General features: G+C 41.1%; 1 protein-coding gene and 1 pseudogene across 1 annotated transcript; both read right to left on the reverse strand.

Moving 5' to 3' along the window:
- Nucleotides 1-4440: 4440 nt before the first annotated feature.
- trim59 (tripartite motif containing 59) lies at nt 4441-14852 on the reverse strand. Its single transcript, XM_056474549.1, has 3 exons — nt 14815-14852; nt 9991-10632; nt 4441-6416 (listed from the first exon to the last, which is right to left on the reverse strand). The coding sequence occupies exons 2-3, from the start codon at nt 10603-10605 to the stop codon at nt 5790-5792; spliced, it is 1242 nt and encodes a 413-aa protein (XP_056330524.1). The 5' UTR covers nt 10606-10632; nt 14815-14852; the 3' UTR covers nt 4441-5789.
- A 2597-nt stretch (nt 14853-17449) lies between these two features.
- On the reverse strand, nt 17450-23124 carry LOC130241390 (uncharacterized; annotated as a pseudogene).
- Between the last annotated feature and the right edge of the window lie 35 nt (nt 23125-23159).

Consider the following 23159-nt stretch of genomic DNA (forward strand, 5'->3'; position numbering starts at 1 on the left):
GCTAATATAATCCTTTGTGTGCTCCCTATAACTGTAGACCTAGAAAATTGTGTAGTGTTCAACTTATTTTTTAACCTTGGTCATATCCTCTTAAGGCCCAAGCTGTCTTTTTTACATGCATTTATTTATTTCTCTTTGCTATTTGGGCTTAATTGGAACCTAATTAGAATAACCTAAGTATCATCTTTTGATATGATGTACTTTTAGAGAGAAATAATGTCCATATAAGTGGACTCGTGGTCCAAATTTACATAAAACACTTTGTCCTGAATGTTTAATGCATATATAACAGAATTGTTTTTAACTTGCTTTGACTATCAGAGAGTAAACACAACATTTTTTGTTCACTTATTTTGGACTGTTAAAAATAGTGTTTGGGACATTTCATATGCTGCACAACAGCTGCAGGACGACACTATGTCTATAACAAAATATAAAACAAAGTATTTTAAACAGCCACTTAAGAGCTAAAATGTGCCGTCCACGTATGTAAGCCCCAGGAGGTTAAAGTCTTAAGCTGACCATTATAAAACCAGCAGAACCCTATTAAAAGCCTTCATTGGGACCGTCTGTATGAACACGTTTATAAATACCCAACAGTGAGTGAAATAAACCAAGATTAGCATATCAAGGAAAGATTGGCAGATAATAGTACATCTGAAGTGGACCTAAATCATTATAGTCACTGACGGACACAACCTGAGCCACTCGACATCGTCAGAGTCTTATATAACTGTTCTGTAGTCTGCGCGCCAGTTTAATGCAATCGGCACAAAGGAGCTTTTGTAGAAAGATGAAGCACTGCCAGCTATACTGGATCTGGCTGCAAATACAAATCAGTGCCTAATAACTTTCTCTGTAACAGTTTGATAGTAAATATTTGTGCCCAATATTCATTTATATTATTTCTGGCGCCTCAAGGAACATTAATTAAAATATTATAAAAGACATGTCATGACCTCTTTAAACCACAAGCATTCTGTGGGTTAGATCTGTATCAGACATGTACTTACAGCTGTGGGGAAACATCGTTCCAGAAATCAATGCTGAGATTTTCAAAATGCATCTTATTCAATATTGAAATAATTCCATGCTAGCCGAAAGTGCCGTCTGCTGTCAAACACTAGCCGAAAGTGCCGTCTGCTGTCAAACACTAGCCGAAAGTGCCGTCTGCTGTCAAACACTAGCCTAAAGCGCCGTCTGCTGTCAAACACTAGCCTAAAGCGCCGTCTGCTGTCAAACACTAGCCTAAAGCGCCGTCTGCTGTCAAACACTAGCCTAAAGCGCCGTCTGCTGTCAAACACTAGCCTAAAGCGCCGTCTGATGTCAAACACTAGCCTAAAGCGCCGTCTGCTGTCAAACACTAGCCTAAAGCGCCGTCTGCTGTCAAACACTAGCCTAAAGCGCCGTCTGATGTCAAACACTAGCCTAAAGCGCCGTCTGCTGTCAAACACTAGCCTAAAGCGCCGTCTGCTGTCAAACACTAGCCTAAAGCGCCGTCTGCTGTCAAACACTAGCCTAAAGCGCCGTCTGATGTCAAACACTAGCCTAAAGCGCCGTCTGCTGTCAAACACTAGCCGAAAGCGCCGTCTGATGTCAAACACTAGCCTAAAGCGCCGTCTGCTGTCAAACACTAGCCTAAAGCGCCGTCTGCTGTCAAACACTAGCCTAAAGCGCCGTCTGATGTCAAACACTAGCCTAAAGCGCCGTCTGCTGTCAAACACTAGCCTAAAGCGCCGTCTGCTGTCAAACACTAGCCTAAAGCGCCGTCTGCTGTCAAACACTAGCCTAAAGCGCCGTCTGATGTCAAACACTAGCCTAAAGCGCCGTCTGCTGTCAAACACTAGCCGAAAGCGCCGTCTGATGTTAAACACTAGCCTAAAGCGCCGTCTGCTGTCAAACACTAGCCTAAAGCGCCGTCTGCTGTCAAACACTAGCCTAAAGCGCCGTCTGCTGTCGAACACTAGCCTAAAGCGCCGTCTGCTGTCGAACACTAGCCTAAAGCGCCGTCTGATGTCGAACACTAGCCTAAAGCGCCGTCTGATGTCGAACACTAGCCTAAAGCGCAGTCTGATGTCGAACACTAGCCTAAAGCGCCGTCTGATGTCGAACACTAGCCTAAAGCTCCGTCTGCTGTCGAACACTAGCCTAAAGCGCCGTCTGCTGTCGAACACTAGCCTAAAGCGCCGTCTGCTGTCGAACACTAGCCTAAAGCGCCGTCTGCTGTCGAACACTAGCCTAAAGCGCCGTCTGCTGTCGAACACTAGCCTAAAGCGCCGTCTGCTGTCGAACACTAGCCTAAAGCGCCGTCTGCTGTCGAACACTAGCCTAAAGCGCCGTCTGATGTCAAACACTAGCCTAAAGCGCCGTCTGATGTCAAACACTAGCCTAAAGCGCCGTCTGCTGTCAAACACTAGCCGAAAGCGCCGTCTGCTGTCAAACACTAGCCTAAAGCGCCGTCTGATGTCAAACACTAGCCTAAAGCGCCGTCTGCCGTCAAACACTAGCCTAAAGCGCCGTCTGCCGTCAAACACTAGCCTAAAGCGCCGTCTGCCGTCAAACACTAGCCTAAAGCGCCGTCTGATGTCAAACACTAGCCTAAAGCGCCGTCTGCCGTCAAACACTAGCCTAAAGCGCCGTCTGCCGTCAAACACTAGCCTAAAGCGCCGTCTGCTGTCAAACACTAGCCTAAAGCGCCGTCTGCTGTCAAACACTAGCCTAAAGCGCCGTTTGATGTCAAACACTAGCCTAAAGCGCCGTCTGATGTCAAACACTAGCCTAAAGCGCCGTCTGCTGTCAAACACTAGCCTAAAGCGCCGTCTGCTGTCAAACACTAGCCTAAAGCGCCGTCTGCTGTCAAACACTAGCCTAAAGCGCCGTCTGCTGTCAAACACTAGCCTAAAGCGCCGTCTGCTGTCAAACACTAGCCTAAAGCGCCGTCTGCTGTCAAACACTAGCCTAAAGCGCCGTCTGCTGTCAAACACTAGCCTAAAGCGCCGTCTGCTGTCAAACACTAGCCTAAAGCGCCGTCTGCTGTCAAACACTAGCCTAAAGCGCCGTCTGCTGTCAAACACTAGCCTAAAGCGCCGTCTGCTGTCAAACACTAGCCTAAAGCGCCGTCTGCTGTCAAACACTAGCCTAAAGCGCCGTCTGCTGTCAAACACTAGCCTAAAGCGCCGTCTGCTGTCAAACACTAGCCTAAAGCGCCGTCTGCTGTCAAACACTAGCCTAAAGCGCCGTCTGCTGTCAAACACTAGCCTAAGCGCCGTCTGCTGTCAAACACTAGCCTAAAGCGCCGTCTGCTGTCAAACACTAGCCTAAAGCGCCGTCTGCTGTCAAACACTAGCCTAAAGCGCCGTCTGATGTCAAACACTAGCCTAAAGCGCCGTCTGCTGTCAAACACTAGCCTAAAGCGCCGTCTGATGTCAAACACTAGCCTAAAGCGCCGTCAGCTGTCAAACACTAGCCTAAAGCGCCGTCTGCTGTCAAACACTAGCCTAAAGCGCCGTCAGCTGTCAAACACTAGCCTAAAGCGCCGTCTGCTGTCAAACACTAGCCTAAAGCGCCGTCTGATGTCAAACACTAGCCTAAAGCGCCGTCTGCCGTCAAACACTAGCCTAAAGCGCCGTCTGCCGTCAAACACTAGCCTAAAGCGCCGTCTGCCGTCAAACACTAGCCTAAAGCGCCGTCTGCCGTCAAACACTAGCCTAAAGCGCCGTCTGCCGTCAAACACTAGCCTAAAGCGCCGTTTGATGTCAAACACTAGCCTAAAGCGCCGTCTGCTGTCAAACACTAGCCTAAAGCGCCGTCTGCTGTCAAACACTAGCCTAAAGCGCCGTCTGCTGTCAAACACTAGCCTAAAGCGCCGTCTGCTGTCAAACACTAGCCTAAAGCGCCGTCTGCTGTCAAACACTAGCCTAAAGCGCCGTCTGCTGTCAAACACTAGCCTAAAGCGCCGTCTGCTGTCAAACACTAGCCTAAAGCGCCGTCTGCTGTCAAACACTAGCCTAAAGCGCCGTCTGCTGTCAAACACTAGCCTAAAGCGCCGTCTGCTGTCAAACACTAGCCTAAAGCGCCGTCTGCTGTCAAACACTAGCCTAAAGCGCCGTCTGCTGTCAAACACTAGCCTAAAGCGCCGTCTGCTGTCAAACACTAGCCTAAAGCGCCGTCTGCTGTCAAACACTAGCCTAAAGCGCCGTCTGCTGTCAAACACTAGCCTAAAGCGCCGTCTGCTGTCAAACACTAGCCTAAAGCGCCGTCTGCTGTCAAACACTAGCCTAAAGCGCCGTCTGCTGTCAAACACTAGCCTAAAGCGCCGTCTGCTGTCAAACACTAGCCTAAAGCGCCGTCTGCTGTCAAACACTAGCCTAAAGCGCCGTCTGCTGTCAAACACTAGCCTAAAGCGCCGTCTGCTGTCAAAACACTAGCCTAAAGCGCCGTCTGATGTCAAACACTAGCCTAAAGCGCCGTCTGCTGTCAAACACTAGCCTAAAGCGCCGTCTGATGTCAAACACTAGCCTAAAGCGCCGTCAGCTGTCAAACACTAGCCTAAAGCGCCGTCTGCTGTCAAACACTAGCCTAAAGCGCCGTCAGCTGTCAAACACTAGCCTAAAGCGCCGTCTGATGTCAAACACTAGCCTAAAGCGCCGTCTGCTGTCAAACACTAGCCTAAAGCGCCGTCTGCTGTCAAACACTAGCCTAAAGCGCCGTCTGCTGTCAAACACTAGCCTAAAGCGCCGTCTGCTGTCAAACACTAGCCTAAAGCGCCGTCTGCTGTCAAACACTAGCCTAAAGCTCCGTCTGCTGTCAAACACTAGCCTAAAGCGCCGTCTGCTGTCAAACACTAGCCTAAAGCGCCGTCTGCTGTCAAACACTAGCCTAAAGTGCCGTCTGCTGTCAAACACTAGCCTAAAGCGCCGTCTGTCGCCTAAAACTAAGTTCAGAATTGATTCAAGAGAGAATAACATTTGCACTCTAAAGATCTCGGAATAAATTTCTCAAATAAATTTTCTCCACCGCTCTAAATAGTTCTACATTATTAGTCCTGGATTTGTTCATACAATCAACTTAACAAGTAAATGGTTGGAGAGAAAAAAACAAACAAACCGGTTAGAGCTTGTGGTCACGATGGCCACATTTGCATCATCATGTAACACACAGGTGCCCAAACTCAATACTGGAGGGCCGGTGTCCTGCAGAGTGTAGTCCAACTTTTTCCCATTTAGGGCGGGGCTATCAGTCCTTTAGGGCGTGTCTTGTTTCTGTCCTGCTTTTTCCATTTGTCAATCTTCCTCCATTTTGTCAGCAACACCTGTCTTCCAACAATCCAGTCGATTTCCAAAGGACAAACTCATGCACCGCCCTACATCTTTGTTCCCATTTAAGGATCACTTCCAGTGGATGTACATTGCGATCGAGATCGACTTCCGTTTCATGGGCTGCGTACAAAAATCGCCTACTACTCTAGTATGCACTACATTTGAATTAGAATTTACTACACAACCTTCAGAAAAGAGTGTGTTGTATACAGTATGATTGTGAGTAGTAGTAGTATGGAATTGGGATATGTACTATGCTATATACGCTATCAGTTGCGTCGCTTCACTCACATTCATGAATCTTTCATGTTGCATCATGGGATAGCGTAGCGTCCATCAGAATCTCACCAGTAGTCGTTGTGGGTCATCCAGGTACTTCTCTCACATACGGTTTTACCAATACTGTGAACTCTGTACTACGTACTGATTTTACCATACTACATAGTGATTTCAGATGAGGTCATGGTGCCTTTAACACCAGCGTAATGCTTTTAAAAAGCGGAGCAGCCACTGATGTGTGTGTTCTCCTACAGTAGAGATAAAGGCGTGTAATTTACCACCAGTGTCCTGCAGCACACAACAGAAGAGTGTGGCTAGATCACGCAGCGGCTGGCTCAGTTCACTCGAAGCGTTTTCTCCGGCCTGACGGAGAGCAGAAACCCAGTGTGTTCCTCCACAGAGAGTGACCGTCAGTAGCAGCGCGATCACAGATAAACACACACAGATCCTCCAGCAGCGAGTCTGATCTGAGACCTGCGCTCTGCTGGTTGAGCAGCTCTCTGAGTGCCAGGAGATCTCTGGCAGTGGTCCGTCTCTCAGATCTCTGAGGGTCACATCGGTCCAGTGTTTCTCAATGAATCGCTCTGCTCGTGGGCTCATCTGAAGGCTGGGCACTGTAGGCATCGGCGTGCGGTTCAGAGTGTTTATCCGCTCCCTCAGCTGATGCACCTTCTCCAGGTACTCCAGCGGACTCTCCTGGTCCTCCTCCATGCTGGAGATCAGGATCTGCAGCTCTCTGTGCTCCTCCTGCAGGCCTTTCAGCTGCTCCACCAGCGGCTCGTAGGCTTGATTCAGGAGCACACTCGCCCGCTCCAGCGCCTGCATGGATCGAGTAAATGCACAAGGACTTTTAATATGGAATAAGCCAGCTCAAGCGCTTCTGGTGAGCGGTTATGCCATTATAAAACCTCCACATATAAGATTCTGGTTTCTTGAAAAATCAATCTTTACTGCCTGATAGATATATGATCTAAAGTGGGTCTCAGACTGGACATGAAGCTCCGCATTAAATACATTTCCCCTCACCATGTCTTTAAAATATGAGTTTATTTTACTCCAGTATTTTCAATGGAGTTTCTGTGCTCGCCTGCTGATCCTGACAGCGCTTGTGTTTAGATAGTCTTTCATCTCATTTTATTCTTGAACATCTAAATGAATGCTTGAGTCTATTTAACTGATTGTATTTTAATTACGTTACAACATTGATGCTGTAAAAGGAACCTTGTAAAACTGAAGTCACATAAACCTTTCACAGGAAGTTGATCATTGGCTGAAGAACACTAGCTGTGCATATAGCCCACTGCAAGGTTATTTTAGTAAACTAAAGCTGTCAAAAACATTTGAACTAAAATATAAAAGTCACATTAAATTCTAAACTAACATCAGTCACTACTGAAATATAATCATTAGCAAAACTATTCAGAATTCAAAAGCACTCAATCTAAAGACACTGTTCCCAGATCAGCTTCTGTACACGCCATTTGAAGAGGAGCAAAAGTGGACACTTTTGGATTTGGGTGGGTGTTTAAACAGTCAAATACACTTAATGATAATATGTAAACATGTCCATCCTGGCATGTTTTATTTTAAACACACATAAATTTGTCTTAAATGAGCATACACCAACCCAGGCTCATTCTGAGAACGTAGTCCCGTGGATGTTTCTGGAGACCGCGAAATAGGTATCCGGGGCTTACGTACGCCTGCATTTCATTTTTATAAGCGAACGCTGCGGGGCGGTGTGACGCCGTTCCTTTCGGCACTTGCCGGCCGGCCGCTCGCCTCCGTGTGGAGGGCTTTCCTGCTGCAACCAGTTTGTCCGGTTAGCTCTTCGTTTACTTTGGCGGACTCGAGGTGCAGAGAGGGGCTGACCATGACGACGACCAGGTTCGAGTCCGGGGAAGAGCGGTTCCAGAAACCAGGTAAGAAAACAAAAAATGAATCGGACAAGTTCGTCACAGGGTGAGAATGTGGTCAAAATCCGAAAACGTGGTAAAAATCAGACGAGGGCTTTTCTTTTTCTGGACTGCTTTTGTGAATCGTCGTTGGTTGGGTTTAGGGACGGAGGAGGGTGGGTCAGCCTGCCGATTGGCCGGTCGCACGGTCAATCATTCTGTCAGACAGGCGGAAGGTCGTTCGACAGCGGGTTTACGCGAGAACGACGCGGGAAAAAGCACGCACAGCGGCCTCTTGAAAACAAAAACTGCAAAAATACGTACCTCCCGGGACGTATTTCGCGGTCTCCAGAAACGTCCCCGGGACTACCTTCTCAGAATGAGCCTTGGTTGGCATAAACAGTTACGAAAGAAATTGAATGGTTTTTTTTTTAATTAATTTTATTAGCACATTTTAATTTAAACGTTGACGTTTTATTTTTTTATTTACCTGTAAGCACAGTGCAGTGTTGATATTCAAACTATTTATAATGTTTAAAGTGGCTGACAATAATAAATATTAGAAAATATAATAATAGGAATTGATCTGCCTGTTTTTTTAAGTGCGCAGTGCTGTAGCTGCTTAATAGGTATACTACGCTACTGTATTTCAATACTGCTCATTATGGTGGTACCTGGAGGGACTTTTTTTCTGAGGTGGTATTTGGTGAAACAAGTTTGAGAACCACTGCTCTAAATGCACATGAAACATCACCTTCAAATAAACTGCACAGCCCGACTTGTAGATGGCGCTTTTACAGACAAATAGATTTTCATTAGCTGCCAAAAAGTCTAAACTACGATGCATTTTTACATTACGTTTGCTTAAATTTGTATGGTTTGGGATTTAGTATTTGTTCAAATTATAATTTTCTTCTATTACTAAGAGGCTTGTATGAGAATGCTAATAAGCTGCGCAAGCATTTGCTGTGGTCAACAATGGCTGTATTTTTAACTCTGTTAAACTAGAACAATGGTCTCAAACAATTCCCTGAGGGCCACAGCTCTGCACAGTTTATCACCAAATCAGACCTGCTTAATAGTCTCTAGTAGTATTGAACACCTTGATTAGGTGGATCAGCTGTGTTTGATTAGGGTTGGAGCAAAACTGCAGAGCTGCGGCCCTCCAGGGATCCAGTTTGAGACCGATGATCTAGAATAACTGGATGCATAAAAACAACAGAAATGCGTTCACAAAATACAAACTAAACTACGACTAACAAAACCATCGCTACTTTATTTTTCTGGTTGCTGCAATCACATGTTTCTAGTTCTACAATTTTTCTAGTTATTGAAACACTTTTTCTGGTTCTCATAACTTAATTTTTCAAGTTAGTGTTGCTTAATTCTTTTAATTGTCGTAACATACGTTTTCTACTTACTCAACTTTATTTTTCCTGGTTAACAATACTTAACTTTTCTAGTTCCAACAAATTAATTCCTCTAAAATTAAACTAGTTTGCAAATATGCAAAACCCCATTAATAACCATCACGAACTGCTCCTTCTGGGATAAAGTTAAGCTCGAGCCCCTGGAAGAAAACCGACAACACTGTATGGACTGTTAATAGTTGATGTAACTTAATTTCTCTAGTTTTCATAACAATTCTCCTAGTTACTGCCACTTAATTTGTCACACTAGTGCAACTTCATTTTTTTTAATTGTCATAAATTATAGTAATGAGGTGACACAGTAGGTAGTGCTGTCGCCTCACAGCAAGAAGGGCGTTGGTTCGAGCCTCAGCTGGGTCAGTTGTCATTTCTGTGTGGAGTTTGCATGTTCTCCCTCCGTTCACATGGGTTTCCTCCGGGTGCTCCGGTTTCCCCCACAGTCCAAAGACATGTGGTACAGGTGAATTGGGTAGGCTAAATTGTCCGTAGTGTATGAGTGTGAGTGAGTGTGTATGAATGTTTCTCAGAGATGGGTTGCGGCTGGAAGGGCATCCGCTGCGTAAAACAAATGCTGGATAAGTTGGTGGTTCATCCCGCTGTGGCGAACCCGGATTAATAAAGGGACTAAGCCGAAAAGAAAATCAATTAATGAACTTGTAGTAACCAGGAAAAATAAGTTATGACAATTAGATAAATTAAGTAGAAAAATAAGGTTATGAAAACTGGAAAAATTAAGTTGCTGGAACTAGAACAGTTATGACAATTAAACAAATGAAGTGTCAGTAACTAGGAAAAATAGTTATAAGAACTAGAAAAAGAGTTATGATAATTAGATCAATTAAGTTGTGCTAACTTGACAAATTAACTTGCAGTAACTAGAAAAAAAGTCAAGTTAGCTCACCTTAATTTATCTAATTGTCCTTTCTTTTTTCCTTGTTACTGCCTCTTAAGTTTTCTAGTTAATGCAACCTAATTTTTCTAGTTCTCATAACTTAATTTTTCTAGTTCCTACAACTTTAAATCTTCTAAAATCAAACTAATTTAAAAATGCTAAACCAAAATAATAACCTGCATGAACTGCTCCTTCTTCTGGGCCAAGGTGAGCTCGAGCCCCTGGAAGAAAACCGATGCCACCTCTCGATCTTTCTGCACCAGCGCTTCACTGCGGGTTTTCTCCATCTGAATGCGTTCGGCCAGACGGTTCATCTCGTCCAAGTGCTCGCCTCTTAAACTCTGGATGAGGGCGGGTTGGTCGGTGCGCTCCTTTACATACGCCGTCTGCAGATCGTCGATTGTGTGTCCCTGGTGCTGCCCGATGGTCAGACAGAAGCCGCAGATCAGCTTGCGGTCCTGCACGCAGTACACATTGAGAGGCTGGCCAGGATGCTCGGGGCAGGATGGAGATCGGGGACGACTCTCACGTTGGTATTTTTCTACGATTGCACGCAGACACACGTTAACCGGAAGCGCGTCCAGGCCATTTGTGGGCAGCTCTACTACGCTGCGGCAGTTCGGGCATTTGAGGGGCAGCCGGAGGGGGCGCCAGATTGAGAAATTAACCGAGACCTGCAGCACGCTTTCCAGACAGCTCTTGCAGAAGGTGTGCGAGCAGGGCAACACTCGTGGGTCCGTGAAGAGAGCGTAGCAAACTGAACACGTCAGATCCTCCTCCAGATTATCCATCACAGGACCAACTTCAAGCAGTTCTTCCTGTAAAGAGAATAAATTAAACTTTTTTTTTATTTGCGCATTTTAAAAAAGTGTTTTTGGTGTTAAATTCAGACAGGAGACACTTGTGTTTTTGTCATGCTTTTTGAAAGTATGTTTGTTGGGAATCAGACACGTGCAGAGAGAGGGGCTTTGATACAGAGCTAAAGATATGCCAAAACAATGAGTTTGAATTGTGTTCATTTGAATTATTGATAATTGTAATTTAATAAATCTGAATTTTTATATGCCGTTAAAACATGTTTTGAATTAGAATTTCTTCATTTGAATTTGAAGTTGATAACCTGAATATTGAACATCTGAAATTTAAGACCACTACATTTTTCAAGGCTGAATTTTTTTATAAACATATTTATTAAACTTCAGATATTTGGGGTTCTGAATTCATTGACTGCAGATATCCAGTTTGTAAAAATACAGTTTCAGGTTTTCAAGATGCAAGTTTTCAGAAATTCAAATTCAATATCGTAAATTTCAAAACCAGAAATTCAGATCGTGAAATTCAGATGCAGCAAAAAGTAGTTCAGGGGTTATAAACAGGAAAGAGTAGACGATCCCCGAAAAGTCAAACTAAGCATTTTGGGCAATCACAGAGCTGTAGTAGTTTACTGGTGTATGTGAGGCTCAGGAGGACACAATTCTTCTGCAAACTGACTACTGTGGGTTAGCTGTTGTCAGTAGTTGGTGTAATAAATATAATTTGAGGTTCCATTTTTCTGCCTTGAGGGAAGAGTTTTCTGGCGGGCCAATGTAATTTATTTAATTTTAACAATAATAAATGTATATTGGAGCGCATGTTATGTCTGTGGACAGCTTTCCCTGTCAATGCCTATGAATTGTACTTAAATTAGGCATGCAGTGATTAACCAAAACAACGAATCACATTTTTGAGATGTTGACAGTCATATATGTCCCGCCTTGCTAAAAACACTATTAAGACACATCTATTACACAAAAAAAGTGAAAATTGGTTGTTTTTAGGTTATTTGCAGCAAATTCGTTCACCTGGTAATATTTCCAGTACCTTGTTGAATCTATGCCACGAAGGATTAGTGCTGGCAGTTCTGAAGACAAAAGGGGGTCCAACACAGTACTAGTAAGATGTACCTAATAAAGTGGCCGGTGAGTAAAACATTCCTTGAAACTAGAAACAAAGACATGCTCAATCACATTCTTAATGATCCTGTTCTTGTGATGGACTTCGCAAATTCTAAAGCAGACCATGCATTACCAAGTGAACCTTAATTTCTTGACATCTGTTGAAATGACACTTGTGTAAGTGTGAGGGAATTTTACAAAAGTTATGTTGTGTTAAAGCAGGGGTATCAAACTCTGGAGTTCTCTCAGTTTCTGGAGGGCCGCAGCCCTGCTCAGTTTAGTTCCAACCCAGCTCCAACACACTTACCTGGAGGTTTCAATCAAGCCTGAGGGACTCAATTAGTTTGATCAGGTGTTTAATTAGGATTCAACTAAACTGTGCAGAGCTGCGGCCCTCCAGGAACTGAGTTTGACACCTGTGACTTAAAGGAACAGTTCTTCCATTCATGAAATCTTCCTCCTGTTCCTAACCTACGTCACTTTCTTTTGTTAAACAAAAAATAAGATATTTTGACTTCCATAGTATTTTGTTTTGTTCTTACTCAGTGGCCATTAGTGTCCAACATTCTTCAAAGTATTTTATTTTTTGTTAAACAGAAAAGGAAGCTCAGAATGGTTTGGAACCACAAAAAGGGTGGGTATATGGTGATATCAATATATTTTATTTAGAAATAAATAAGAAAAGCACCACTTTTTATTTGAGCCCCTTCCACTCAAAATATCTCTGCACGTCCCTGTTGAGAAATAACATTAGGGCTCCACAATATATCATTTTAGCATCAATATCGCAATGTTCATCTGCAATATTTACATTACAAGATATGCAATGTTGACTTTAAATATACAAAACCATAAAGCATGCACTGTTTATTTCACTTTTATCTTTGCATTATTGATTCACTCCCCAACAGAATCATCCCAATCCATCAAAGTTAATGCATTTGATAACACTTTAGGGACCAGTTCTCATTAAGTAGTTGCTTATTAGCATGCATGTTACTGAGATATTGGCTGCTTATTAGTACTTATGTTGTGCATTATCTTATTCTACATCCCCAACCCAATACCTAAACTACCTTAATAATATATATTAATAAGGAAAATAAGCCAATTAGGAGTCTATTAAAGCAAAAGTCATGTTTAATGGTTTAATAAAGTGTGACAATAAATTCTTAAATAGTGCTATTTAATCATTTGGTGAAACTATAGATACAGTATATCGCAGAAAAATAAAATACAGCAATGTCTTGATTTTTCCAATATCGCGCAGCCCCACATAACATTATAAGAATGCAAAAACAATGAATATAAGGATAATTATTTTTTTTAACTGTGATTTTTTTCCAACATTCTCATCTGTGTGCAAAACTTTAAACAAAACTGCAAAGACTTGGTTTCTTTATTACAAAAGTGTCATGTAAATGTAATTAAATGACAATCTAATTAAACTGTATTCACCTAAAACATTGGCGTTTTAAAAAAATAATCCACATAATTCAACTCTTTTGGCAATTCATTTAAGAAAACAAATACATTTCTGTCTTAATTGGAGATATGATGGAAACTGCGTAATGCTAATAAAAATAGGCTATTTATAGTGATTGTGTTGACGGTCAGATCTAAAGAAACTCATTCACATGACATTTTATTTATAAATAATAAATTGTTCCATTGTGGAAGACTTAAAATGTCTTCATATTAAATCGACTAGCTAAAATAACCCCACCATGATGATATTCAATTAAATTTTTTCAATTCACCTTTATTTGTATAGCGCTTTTACAATGTAGATTGTGTCAAAGCAGCTTCACATAGAAGGTCATAGTAAATAGGAACAGTGTAGTTCAGTTTTTAGTGTTTAAGTTCAGTTTAGCTCAGTTCAGTGTGGTTTAATAATCACTACTGAGAGTCCAAACACTGAAGAGCAAATCCAACGATGCGCAGCTCTACAGATCCCTAACCATGCAAGCCAGTGGCGACAGCGGAGACTTCAGGAAAGTGTTAACGATCCCCACTGTACTCGTACAGGGCTTATTTTTCATTATAACGCATATGAATATTAATAAAAATCTCGACGCATAAATGAAGTTAAAGCATGTTTACAGTTTTTCCAGACGCTTGGACACATTTATCAATACTTGGGTCACTTTTGCAAAACTCTTCACACAATTCTCCTAACCGACTTTAGGCTTGGCGAAGCAGTTCATTTCACATTCAGAATGCTCGACAACTACCAAAACACTTGATTCAGCTCTCAAATAAACTCTTCCAGAACACTAGCAAAGGTGGACAGCCCAAAACAATGAGCTAAAACACTAACAACATGCAGCATTACACAGGGTTTTCTTGTGTAAAACAAGGACACATCTCTGCTTATAACTGCAATAAATGTGACTGGAATTAATCAGACATGAAGCAGAACTCCTTAATATTTTATATCCTTTATTCATTTGTATTTTTTAAAGTAATTCCAAAATACAATAATTTCTAATACACACCATCCACTGATACAGAGACAATAGTAATGCTAATCTGGCTGGTTGAACTGCATTTTAGATGTGAAATGTTTCAATAAAATATTGCTGTTGAATTTTGCTGTCTTCTTCAGTTCTACATGATGTTTTTGTGTTAAACATGAGCTTAACAGTTTTGAAAACAGTATGTAAACATGTGCGAAATGTCCTGTACTTACAGAGATTTTTGGCAGTTGTGTCTGAGTGAGAAAAGAATTGATCAAATCTGAGAGATGTAGTCACTGGATGCATTTTGTATCAAAACAATAAGAACTGATCCTCAGTTTAGCCCACAGAGACTTCTGTTATGCTCATTGTATGAAGAGTTTAGCAAAAGTGACCTGAGTATTGAGAAATGTGTCCTAGCGTCTGTTAAAGTACATTACTACACGTATTAACCAGTATGAAAAGTTAAGACGACATCATTGAAACTAACTCTAGCAACTGTTTAGCAGCTTCAGTGCCTGTGGAGTGTGTTAATAAGAGAACATGGAACAGATTATAACTCTAGCACGTTAATGTTGATTTAAAACTAAAATAAGCTCAAACTTACCGTCACAACAGGCGGCGAGTCTAACCGAAATACAAACACTTCCCACGCATGCGCACAACCTCAACTTCCCACCAATCACATCTCTTGATTTTACGTCTTGAATGCAACACGCTGCGTCTTGAGACGGAAATTGTGATTGGTGGAAAGTTGTGGTTGAAATTCGTCCTGAAAACTCCGATAAACAGTGATCAGTCAGCTGTATTTGAGTTTATAACCTCGAAAAAAGTTTCAAAGGTAAGTGACTCAACAGAAAAGGTATGAATAGGAAGAGTTCAAAGCTTCATAAAATGATTGACTGATTGGAATCGTTTGAATCACGACACACGGGCGACACCTGCAGTTCACAACGGTTAAAACGGGGCTGCCAAAACACGCGCTGCTCATGCGTTGTGAAACAGATGTGCCGAGAAACGCACCCCTGCCGTAAAAATGGTTTCATTAGGATTTTATACAATGAATAAAAATCAAAGGTCATGGCAGGGGCAGCTGCCACAAATACCTGCCACAGCTAAATGCTCCCGCCACGGTACCTGCCACAGCTAAATGCGCCCGCCACGGTACCTGCCACAGCTAAATGCGCCCGCCACTGTACCTGCCACGGCTAAATGCGCCCGCCACTGTACCTGCCACGGCTAAATGCGGTCGCCACGGTACCTGACACAGCTGTTTGCGTCCGTCACGGTACCTGCCACGGCTTCCTGTAGTTAATTACATTTTTTACGGGAGTCGGCAGTCGGGACCTATCACGGCGTGTTGCCTCTTTTACCCTCCGGTTGATGAGCTCTCGAGCAATAATGTAACTTTAAGCTGAATACTAGTATTTTGAAAAATATATAATCAAATATTATTTGCTGTCATCATGGCAAAGATAAAATAAATCAGAAATGAGTTATTGAAACTATGTTTAGAAATGTGTTTCCTTTAAACAGAAAATCGGGGAAAAATATAGAGGGGGCTAATAACTCAGGAGTTCAGGAGGGCTAATAATTCTGACTTCAACTGTATATATACACTGTATAATGTAATTTTGTTTCTTGTGTAATAAACAATTTTAGAGTTAACAAACCCAAAGAATGAAGTGACATCCTGTCTCTGGTGTTTGTCTTGTCCAAACAATTCTTGGGCAAAGAATTTTTTGCGCATCATTCTGAAACAAATGAAATGTGACAAGTGATCCTGAGGCATTAGTGACATTCAAGGGATGTGGACACAGGATTGCTTTAATGTATTTTGATTTAGAAATTGTATAGTACCTCTAAAAGTTTCAGGTGTGAATCTGAAATTTTTCCTGAAGTCCGATGGTCTCTGTACCATAAAATGAAAGTGTGTCAAAGTCACAACCTGAGGACAGTACAAAATTATATGTAAACTGTTTGCTTCCATGTTTATGTAAATCATTAAAAGTTGTTTTATAACAAGAATGGATTGTGAAGCAGTTACTCACATTCTGGGTTTCTTGTCCAATTTGTGCAATTCGACAATTTACAACCTTCAAAGCAAAATATTAATATAAGACATTAAGTAAAAGGTTTTCATATACATGTGGTGTATTTCAATATCCTAGATGGTTATCTATGACACATTTACATACAAAAAAGAAAAGAGCTTTGTCAGAAAGAGCTTTATCAGAGCTTTATCAGAAAGAGCTTTATTGCCAGGTATGTTCACACATACGAGGAATTTGTTTTGGTGACAGAGCTTCTACAGTGCAACAGAATTACAAAGACAGGACAAAAAACAGAAAATAAATATATAAAAAAAATAAAATAGAAGTAGAGAATGCAAATATAATATATATAAATATATATAAAAGTGTATGTATGTGTTTATTACTATATACAACGTTATATGTGCAGCTGTTATGTGCAAATTGGCATGTAAAGTGTGTTGTTAAATAAGTGTATATGTGTATAAAAGTGTATAGCAAGTAGTGATGTTGGTTCCACAATTATTATCATCAAGTGTTCATGAGATGGATTGCCTGAGGGAAGAAACTGTTTCTGTGTCGGGCTGTTCTGGTGCGCAGTGCTCTGTAGCGTCGACCAGAAGGTAAAAGTTCAAAGAGGCAGTGTGCTGGGTGTGAGGGGTCCAGAGTGATTTTGGCAGCCCTTCTGCTCGCTCTGGATAAGTACAGTTCTTGGGGAGTAGGAAGGGTTGTACCAGTGATTCGCTCAGAAAGTCAGAACTATTCGACGTAGTCTTTGGAGGTCGTATTTAGTAGCTGTGCTAAACCAGACAGTTATTGATGTGCAGATTACTGATTCAATGATGGAGGTGTTGAACTGTTTCAGCAGCTCCTTTGGGAGGTTAAACTTCCTCAGCTGACGAAGAAAATGTAATTATATTTAAACATTAAATTTATTATGTAACCCATAATAATTTGTACTTACATTATCATACAGCCATGGCATCAGTTGGCTACTAGTGTCCTTTAAGAGATCAGGTGGACAGACTTTTTAAATCACGTAGTTCCAATGAGGCATATTTTGAGATTTTAGCAACAACACTCTTCTCTCGCTTCTCAATGGAATAAAGCTGTGTGATTTTGTCCTGATAATGAAAAAGTTGTCATTTATTTATTCAAATTGATAGTAAATATTATTAGCTTTTTTATGTGTTATAACCACCACAACGCTTACCTTGACGATACCACTTGACTGACGATACCACTCAGTTTAAGTTCAGTTTGTCGATGAATGTCAACATCACAGAACATCTCCTCCATATCCTCAATGTCCTTGTTTGAGGTGTCCTCTACGTTTTGTAGTAGCCGGGGATGCTCTTGAAAAAGCCACCACATGGACACGTATTTATGGACACAGCTAGGCCGATTCTTTACACCTCTGCACTGGCAGTGCCAATTTCCATTCTTGCTATCAAAGGTGCAGACAGTTCTTCCAAACTTGCACCAATTGTCCTTTTAGGCCATGATCGCCCCAAAATTTAGGATGAACACAGTCTACATCTTCAGAGCAAGCCTTCTGGTTTAGTGCTGTGCATTCCTCTTTCCTTGATTTTGAACAGAGTCCCTTTTCTAACATCTGCAGCATGGAATCATTGCGTAGTGCTGGTGGAGGACTGTAGGACGTTGCTGTCCTGGTCCTTTCTAAGTGAAAACATTCTTTTCCCGGGTTTCCACTGTTTGCTGCAATACACATGAATGCTTGCGCTTCACAGGTGAAATGTTTTAAAACAGATGACTTTTGAACATGGATGGGTAGTCTCATCCCATGAGATTCTTTTGTTGTGACATATATTCCATTCCCTGAATCAACACATATCATTGGCTCCTGTCTGCCATGTTGCTGTCTTTCATGTCTTTGAAAGTTGGAGGAATTAGTGAAATGAATCCCACATTTGTCGCAGAACAGGTCCTTTTTTTCAACTGGTTCAACAGGGACAGCGTCTAGGCAAGGTTCTCTGTCATCTGAGAAATTTGATAAAACATGCCATTATGATATTTTTCACCTTATTTTCTTTGCAGTGATTTACTATAATGATGGGTATGTATCAAGTACTGACCTGTGTTTTTTTCTGCTAACATCAGACCCTTTTTGGCAAACAACAGAGACAAAGAAATAAAATAACCCATTACAAAATGAAGATTCAATTCAATTCACCTTTATTTGTATAGCGCTTATACAATGTAGATTGTGTCAAAGCAGCTTCACATAGAAGGTCATAGTAAATAGGAACAGTGTAGTTCAGTTTGTAGTGTTTAAGTTCAGTTGAGCTCAGTTCAGTGTGGTTTAATAATCACTACTGAGGGTCCAAATATTGAAGGGCAAATCCAACGATGTGCAGCACTACAGATCCCGAACCATGCAAGCCAGTGGCGACAGCGGAGAGGGAAAAAAAACTTCACTAATGACGAAAGTGAAGAAAAAAAACCTTGAGAGAAACCAGGCTCAGTTGGGCACGACCATTTTAATTTCTCCGCTGGCCAAACGTCTTGTGCAGAGCTGCAGTCTCAGCGGCGGAGACTGGAAGCTGGCCTCAGCGAAGACTCGTCTGTCTCTGGAGCGTCACAGGAATCAGTCTCATGTTCTCCACTCTTCCATGACCACCACAGTAGCTGCTCAAGATTCGGCCTGGTCCAGGATATGGAAACCTTGGGATCATCTCGTCGTTGGTCTTGAATGTATAAATTTATAGTAAAATTTGACAATACACTTACCGTGCTTTTTTAAATGGTACTTGAAATCACAAGACCTCTGAATTATTTTCTTGCACTTATCACAGTGCCAATGGCTCCTCTTTGCATTTGATTGATCACGGCAGTAACAAGGTATTGACAATTTGCCAACAAAGAGAGATCATGAAATTAACACGAGCAAAAATATTCTTTGGATGGATAGTGCAAAATATGCATTAAAGAGTTGACAAAATATTTTATAGACAGTATAAAACAGACTTTTAAAAAAGTATTACTTACTTCTGTCACCATCAGTATAGTAAATGGCAAATCTTAGATGTCGTTTGGATAAATGATCACTTGATGCTATAACAGGTGTTCTGCAGTAACAGCAGTCCTGATCGCCTTCAAGGCTTAAAAGCTCCTCTTCACTGACAAACTCAAACTGTCTTGCTGAAAAACAAATGACAATTTATAAATGACCACACAAAACAGCAGTAGACTGACAATAAAAAATTAGCAACATTATTCCATATGCTACATCTGTGATTCTAACCATTTTTTATGGTATGTTTTTTTCTTCATGAAAAATTATGCTGTTATTACTTTATTTTTTTAAACGAAATAATATACATTTCAATTTTACATATTTATTTGATTATTATTCTCAATAGTATTATTATTAGAAACACTTTCCAAAATGACATTGCAGCAAAAATACATAACTTTTAGAACGACACAGATGTCAGCATGTCCTACCAAGTACAACCACAGGGAAGCGCCAAATGACTAATTATTAGGCATGTGTTGAATTTACAAGCAGCAGGAAAAAGTATACTATATTATAAAGTATTTAATAAAGTATATTCTAAATCACATTACGATTTTCGAGTCCAGATCGGATCATTTTTCGGATCAGCAAAAAGGAGGAGACAAATGTAATTTGCTTAACATTTGTTACAAAATCATTACTGCAGGTAACTTTTGTTTTTAACAAACATGACGTGGAGTTTTAATAAAAATCAAGCAATAACCAGCTGAATATAGAAGTAAAATATTCAATACTTACAGTACAATTGCTGATAATGATAAATGTCTAAAACTAACATTATAATGTCATACAACATCTAATATTTTTGTCTCATTTTCAATTAATGATTCAATAATTCACTCCTCTAACTTCATTACTATATGTTTTATTTTTGGATAATTACTCGGTGACATATTTTAATTGTTGTTTGTCGCTACCTGGGTAAACCATGTAATAGACTGATTTCACGCGGCCGCCATTTTTAAAAGCGAAATCGAGGCTGCTGCGGGAAGAAACCCGGAAGTATCGTTGGGAGTTACATTGGAACGTTGTGTAGCTTGCTGTATATCTTATCAGCGAAGAGAAAGTGACACAAATTTATCATTTCACCGCCTTCCGAGTGAGCCGAAGGTCCGTTCTGAATGAATGGTGAAAATAAAAAGGGCTATCAGAGCTCATTTTCAGCTAAGTTAAGGGAAATGGCACTAGTTAGCTAGCGTTTTCTTTCCCAAACACACGTTTTAGACGCCATTTATCAAACGCGAGTTAATGAACTGATTCTTTCACTATATTAGACTTGTCACGATACTGAATTAAAAGAAAAACCGTCAATTTCCCGCTAACATTTAAGGCACTGTTGATGGCTTTCTTAAAACAGCGCTGATTTGCCATTGTGTTCACGTGATCAACAGAATAGCTTGTGATTGGCCGAGAAGGTCATCAGTTCACCCTCCTCTGTTTACCGAGTTCAAACACAGACGAGCCGAGCGACCTGCTTGATGACTCGACTGATCTTCACGGCTGCTTCGCGCTCGCGTCTCCGTGTATCTGTGTTTGCACTGGGTGAAGGGCAGAAAACTGAGTGCAAACACAAATACAAGGAGACTGGAACGCGAAGCAGCCGTGAAGATCAGTCGAGTCATCTGCGCTCAGCGGCGCTTCAATGTTAACTCAGCGGGAAATAGATGGTTTTAAAACTTCAGTACCGGGACAACACGAGGGTGTGCTACAGTGTTTTATCGCTCACTGGGTAACATAGACTGAAGCAGGGAAGCGTCCCCACGGTGTTTACCTGCTGCCATGATCTGAAGCCTAGGAGGACACTTGAGCATATTACTCTTAAAGAGATTGTGATGTTGTTTGATGCTAAATTGCTTTTAATTTTATTAAATTAAACTTACTGAATGATATTAAAGTGATGTTTACACCAGTTCTGCATTTTGAAATCTCGGCAACAGCTGGAGGTGTGTACTCCACAGCATGTTACTGTAATGTGTACAGTCCTTGTCCTATACTTCCGGGTTTCTTCCCACCGCAGCCTCGCTTTGGTTCTTTAAAATGGCGGCCACGTGAAATAAGCGTATTGCTTTCAACAGCGTCAAGTTGCATTAAACTGATTTTAATCATTACTATAAACAGCAGTGTTTGTATCTAAACTATAAACCCACTACTTCTGTGTTATTTGTTTGTTTGTAAATTTGTAACTAACTAAAAAGAGTAAAAACCGAATCCCTGGAACAAATGCAGATTTGAATGCAGCACTTTGAAAAATTAAGAAACGTGCACATAATCATTTACTATTTGTTTGCTTGGAGTTTTGAATTAAGATCCCAATCTTTTATTGTGCAGCTTAAACATGCATTAATGCAGACTAAACAAGTAGAGACAGAAAACACATTTAATAACTTACAAAAGCATTTAGGTGCCTCCACAACTAGTTGCGTTATCTTTATATTTTACAAGGAAGCCAAAATGTTTTTACCAAGCGGCAACCTCCCGCTCTCCCTCGGGAAGCCAATACGGAAGTAACTGAAACTGCAATTCATCAAAATTCCGCTAGTCCTGGCTCCATATTAGAGCAAATTGCAATTGAGCCCACTGTTAGAATGGCCAACTTTACAACAGAAATAAAGGTGTTTACAGCCTGGTACAAAGAACGATTTTGGTTCATATAGCTATTATTACCCTCCATGACAACTGTGAGGGGGTGAATTTTTTTTTAAATCTCATCCGTTTCCTTTATATTAGGTTATATTAAGTTTGCATAATTAAGGGCGTGGCCACTTGAGTGACAGCTAGGTCTCTGCTCGCTGTCTCGTCACCTGAGCTGATTACGGCTAATTAGCCGATAAACTCGGCATATACATCGCATTTTTGTGTTGGTTAATGTTTCTTTACACAGTCAATTGCCTTTTGGGATTATTTCTTACAATTATCAGATGATATGGGATGCTGTGTGCACTTAATTGTGCTCACAAACCATTCACCTGGCCTCCGTTTCCCATGTGAGTAAAGTTATATACTTGTATACCATCTCTATAAATGTATTTGTTTTATTTAAGATCATTTATCATTTATAATGTTCTTTAGAGCTGTAATGCACTCCAGAATCTGACTGATTGATTAGCTGTAGGCTATAAAACAGTCATATGAAGCGTTGTCATACAGTGTTATGCCTGGATTTCATCAATAGTCTTGCATTTACTAACACACACTATATCTGAAGTGTTTGGACGTATTTCGGGTTTTCCTCCTGTTGAAAAATGTCTTAAGAGCAATGTTTAGTGGCTCACTGTATTACTACAGTGTTTTTAAAAGTCTAAACACTTTATTGATATAGTGTACAGCCAAGCACATGTGGTCAGAACACAAACGAGTCGCAGGTAATAAAGTATCAAGCGTTTCTCCCAAAGTAAGCTCTGTCTAAACCAGGTCCAAGCAAAATGCCAGCACGTGTCTGTAGCTCCGCTCACTCTCCGCCTCTTTGCCCTTGTTTGGTATCCCGCCGTGGGTGCGATGACGCGCGAACAAAATGGCGACGGTTGGCCGCGCCTACTTTTAGCTTCATTTGCGCTCTTCAGAAACCTATGGGCGATGTCACGGATGCTACGTCCATATATTTTACAGTCTATGGTTTTACACAGAAAAGTAAAAGTTGTTTCGCACCATGCAGTGGGGAGTTCTTTTCTTTAGGCTGAAAATTAAATTTCTCTGGTAAAGAATCCCTGTCCATAGGGAATTCTTTAAAGTCAGTAAATATAGTCTACTCACACTGTTGTCGTGCTTAATACATATCAATATTTTCACAGCATTAATGCATGTTTTAATGTTAAGAAACTGCTGAAGATATTTGCTTACCTTCCATGTTGTAAATTCTCCAAGAATCGTCCTGTAACAATT

Source organism: Danio aesculapii, chromosome 15 (assembly GCF_903798145.1).
Source record: "Danio aesculapii chromosome 15, fDanAes4.1, whole genome shotgun sequence".
Classification (NCBI taxonomy): domain Eukaryota; kingdom Metazoa; phylum Chordata; class Actinopteri; order Cypriniformes; family Danionidae; genus Danio; species Danio aesculapii.

Excerpts from the sequence above, each read along its gene's own strand:
- trim59 (XM_056474549.1), bottom strand. The coding sequence starts at position 10,605 with ATGGATAATCTGGAGGAGGATCTGACGTGTTCAGTTTGCTACGCTCTC. Across the intron at positions 6,417-9,990 it reads AGAAGGAGCAGTTCATGCAG|GCGCTGGAGCGGGCGAGTGT; the intron begins GTTATTATTTTG and ends CGATCCATGCAG.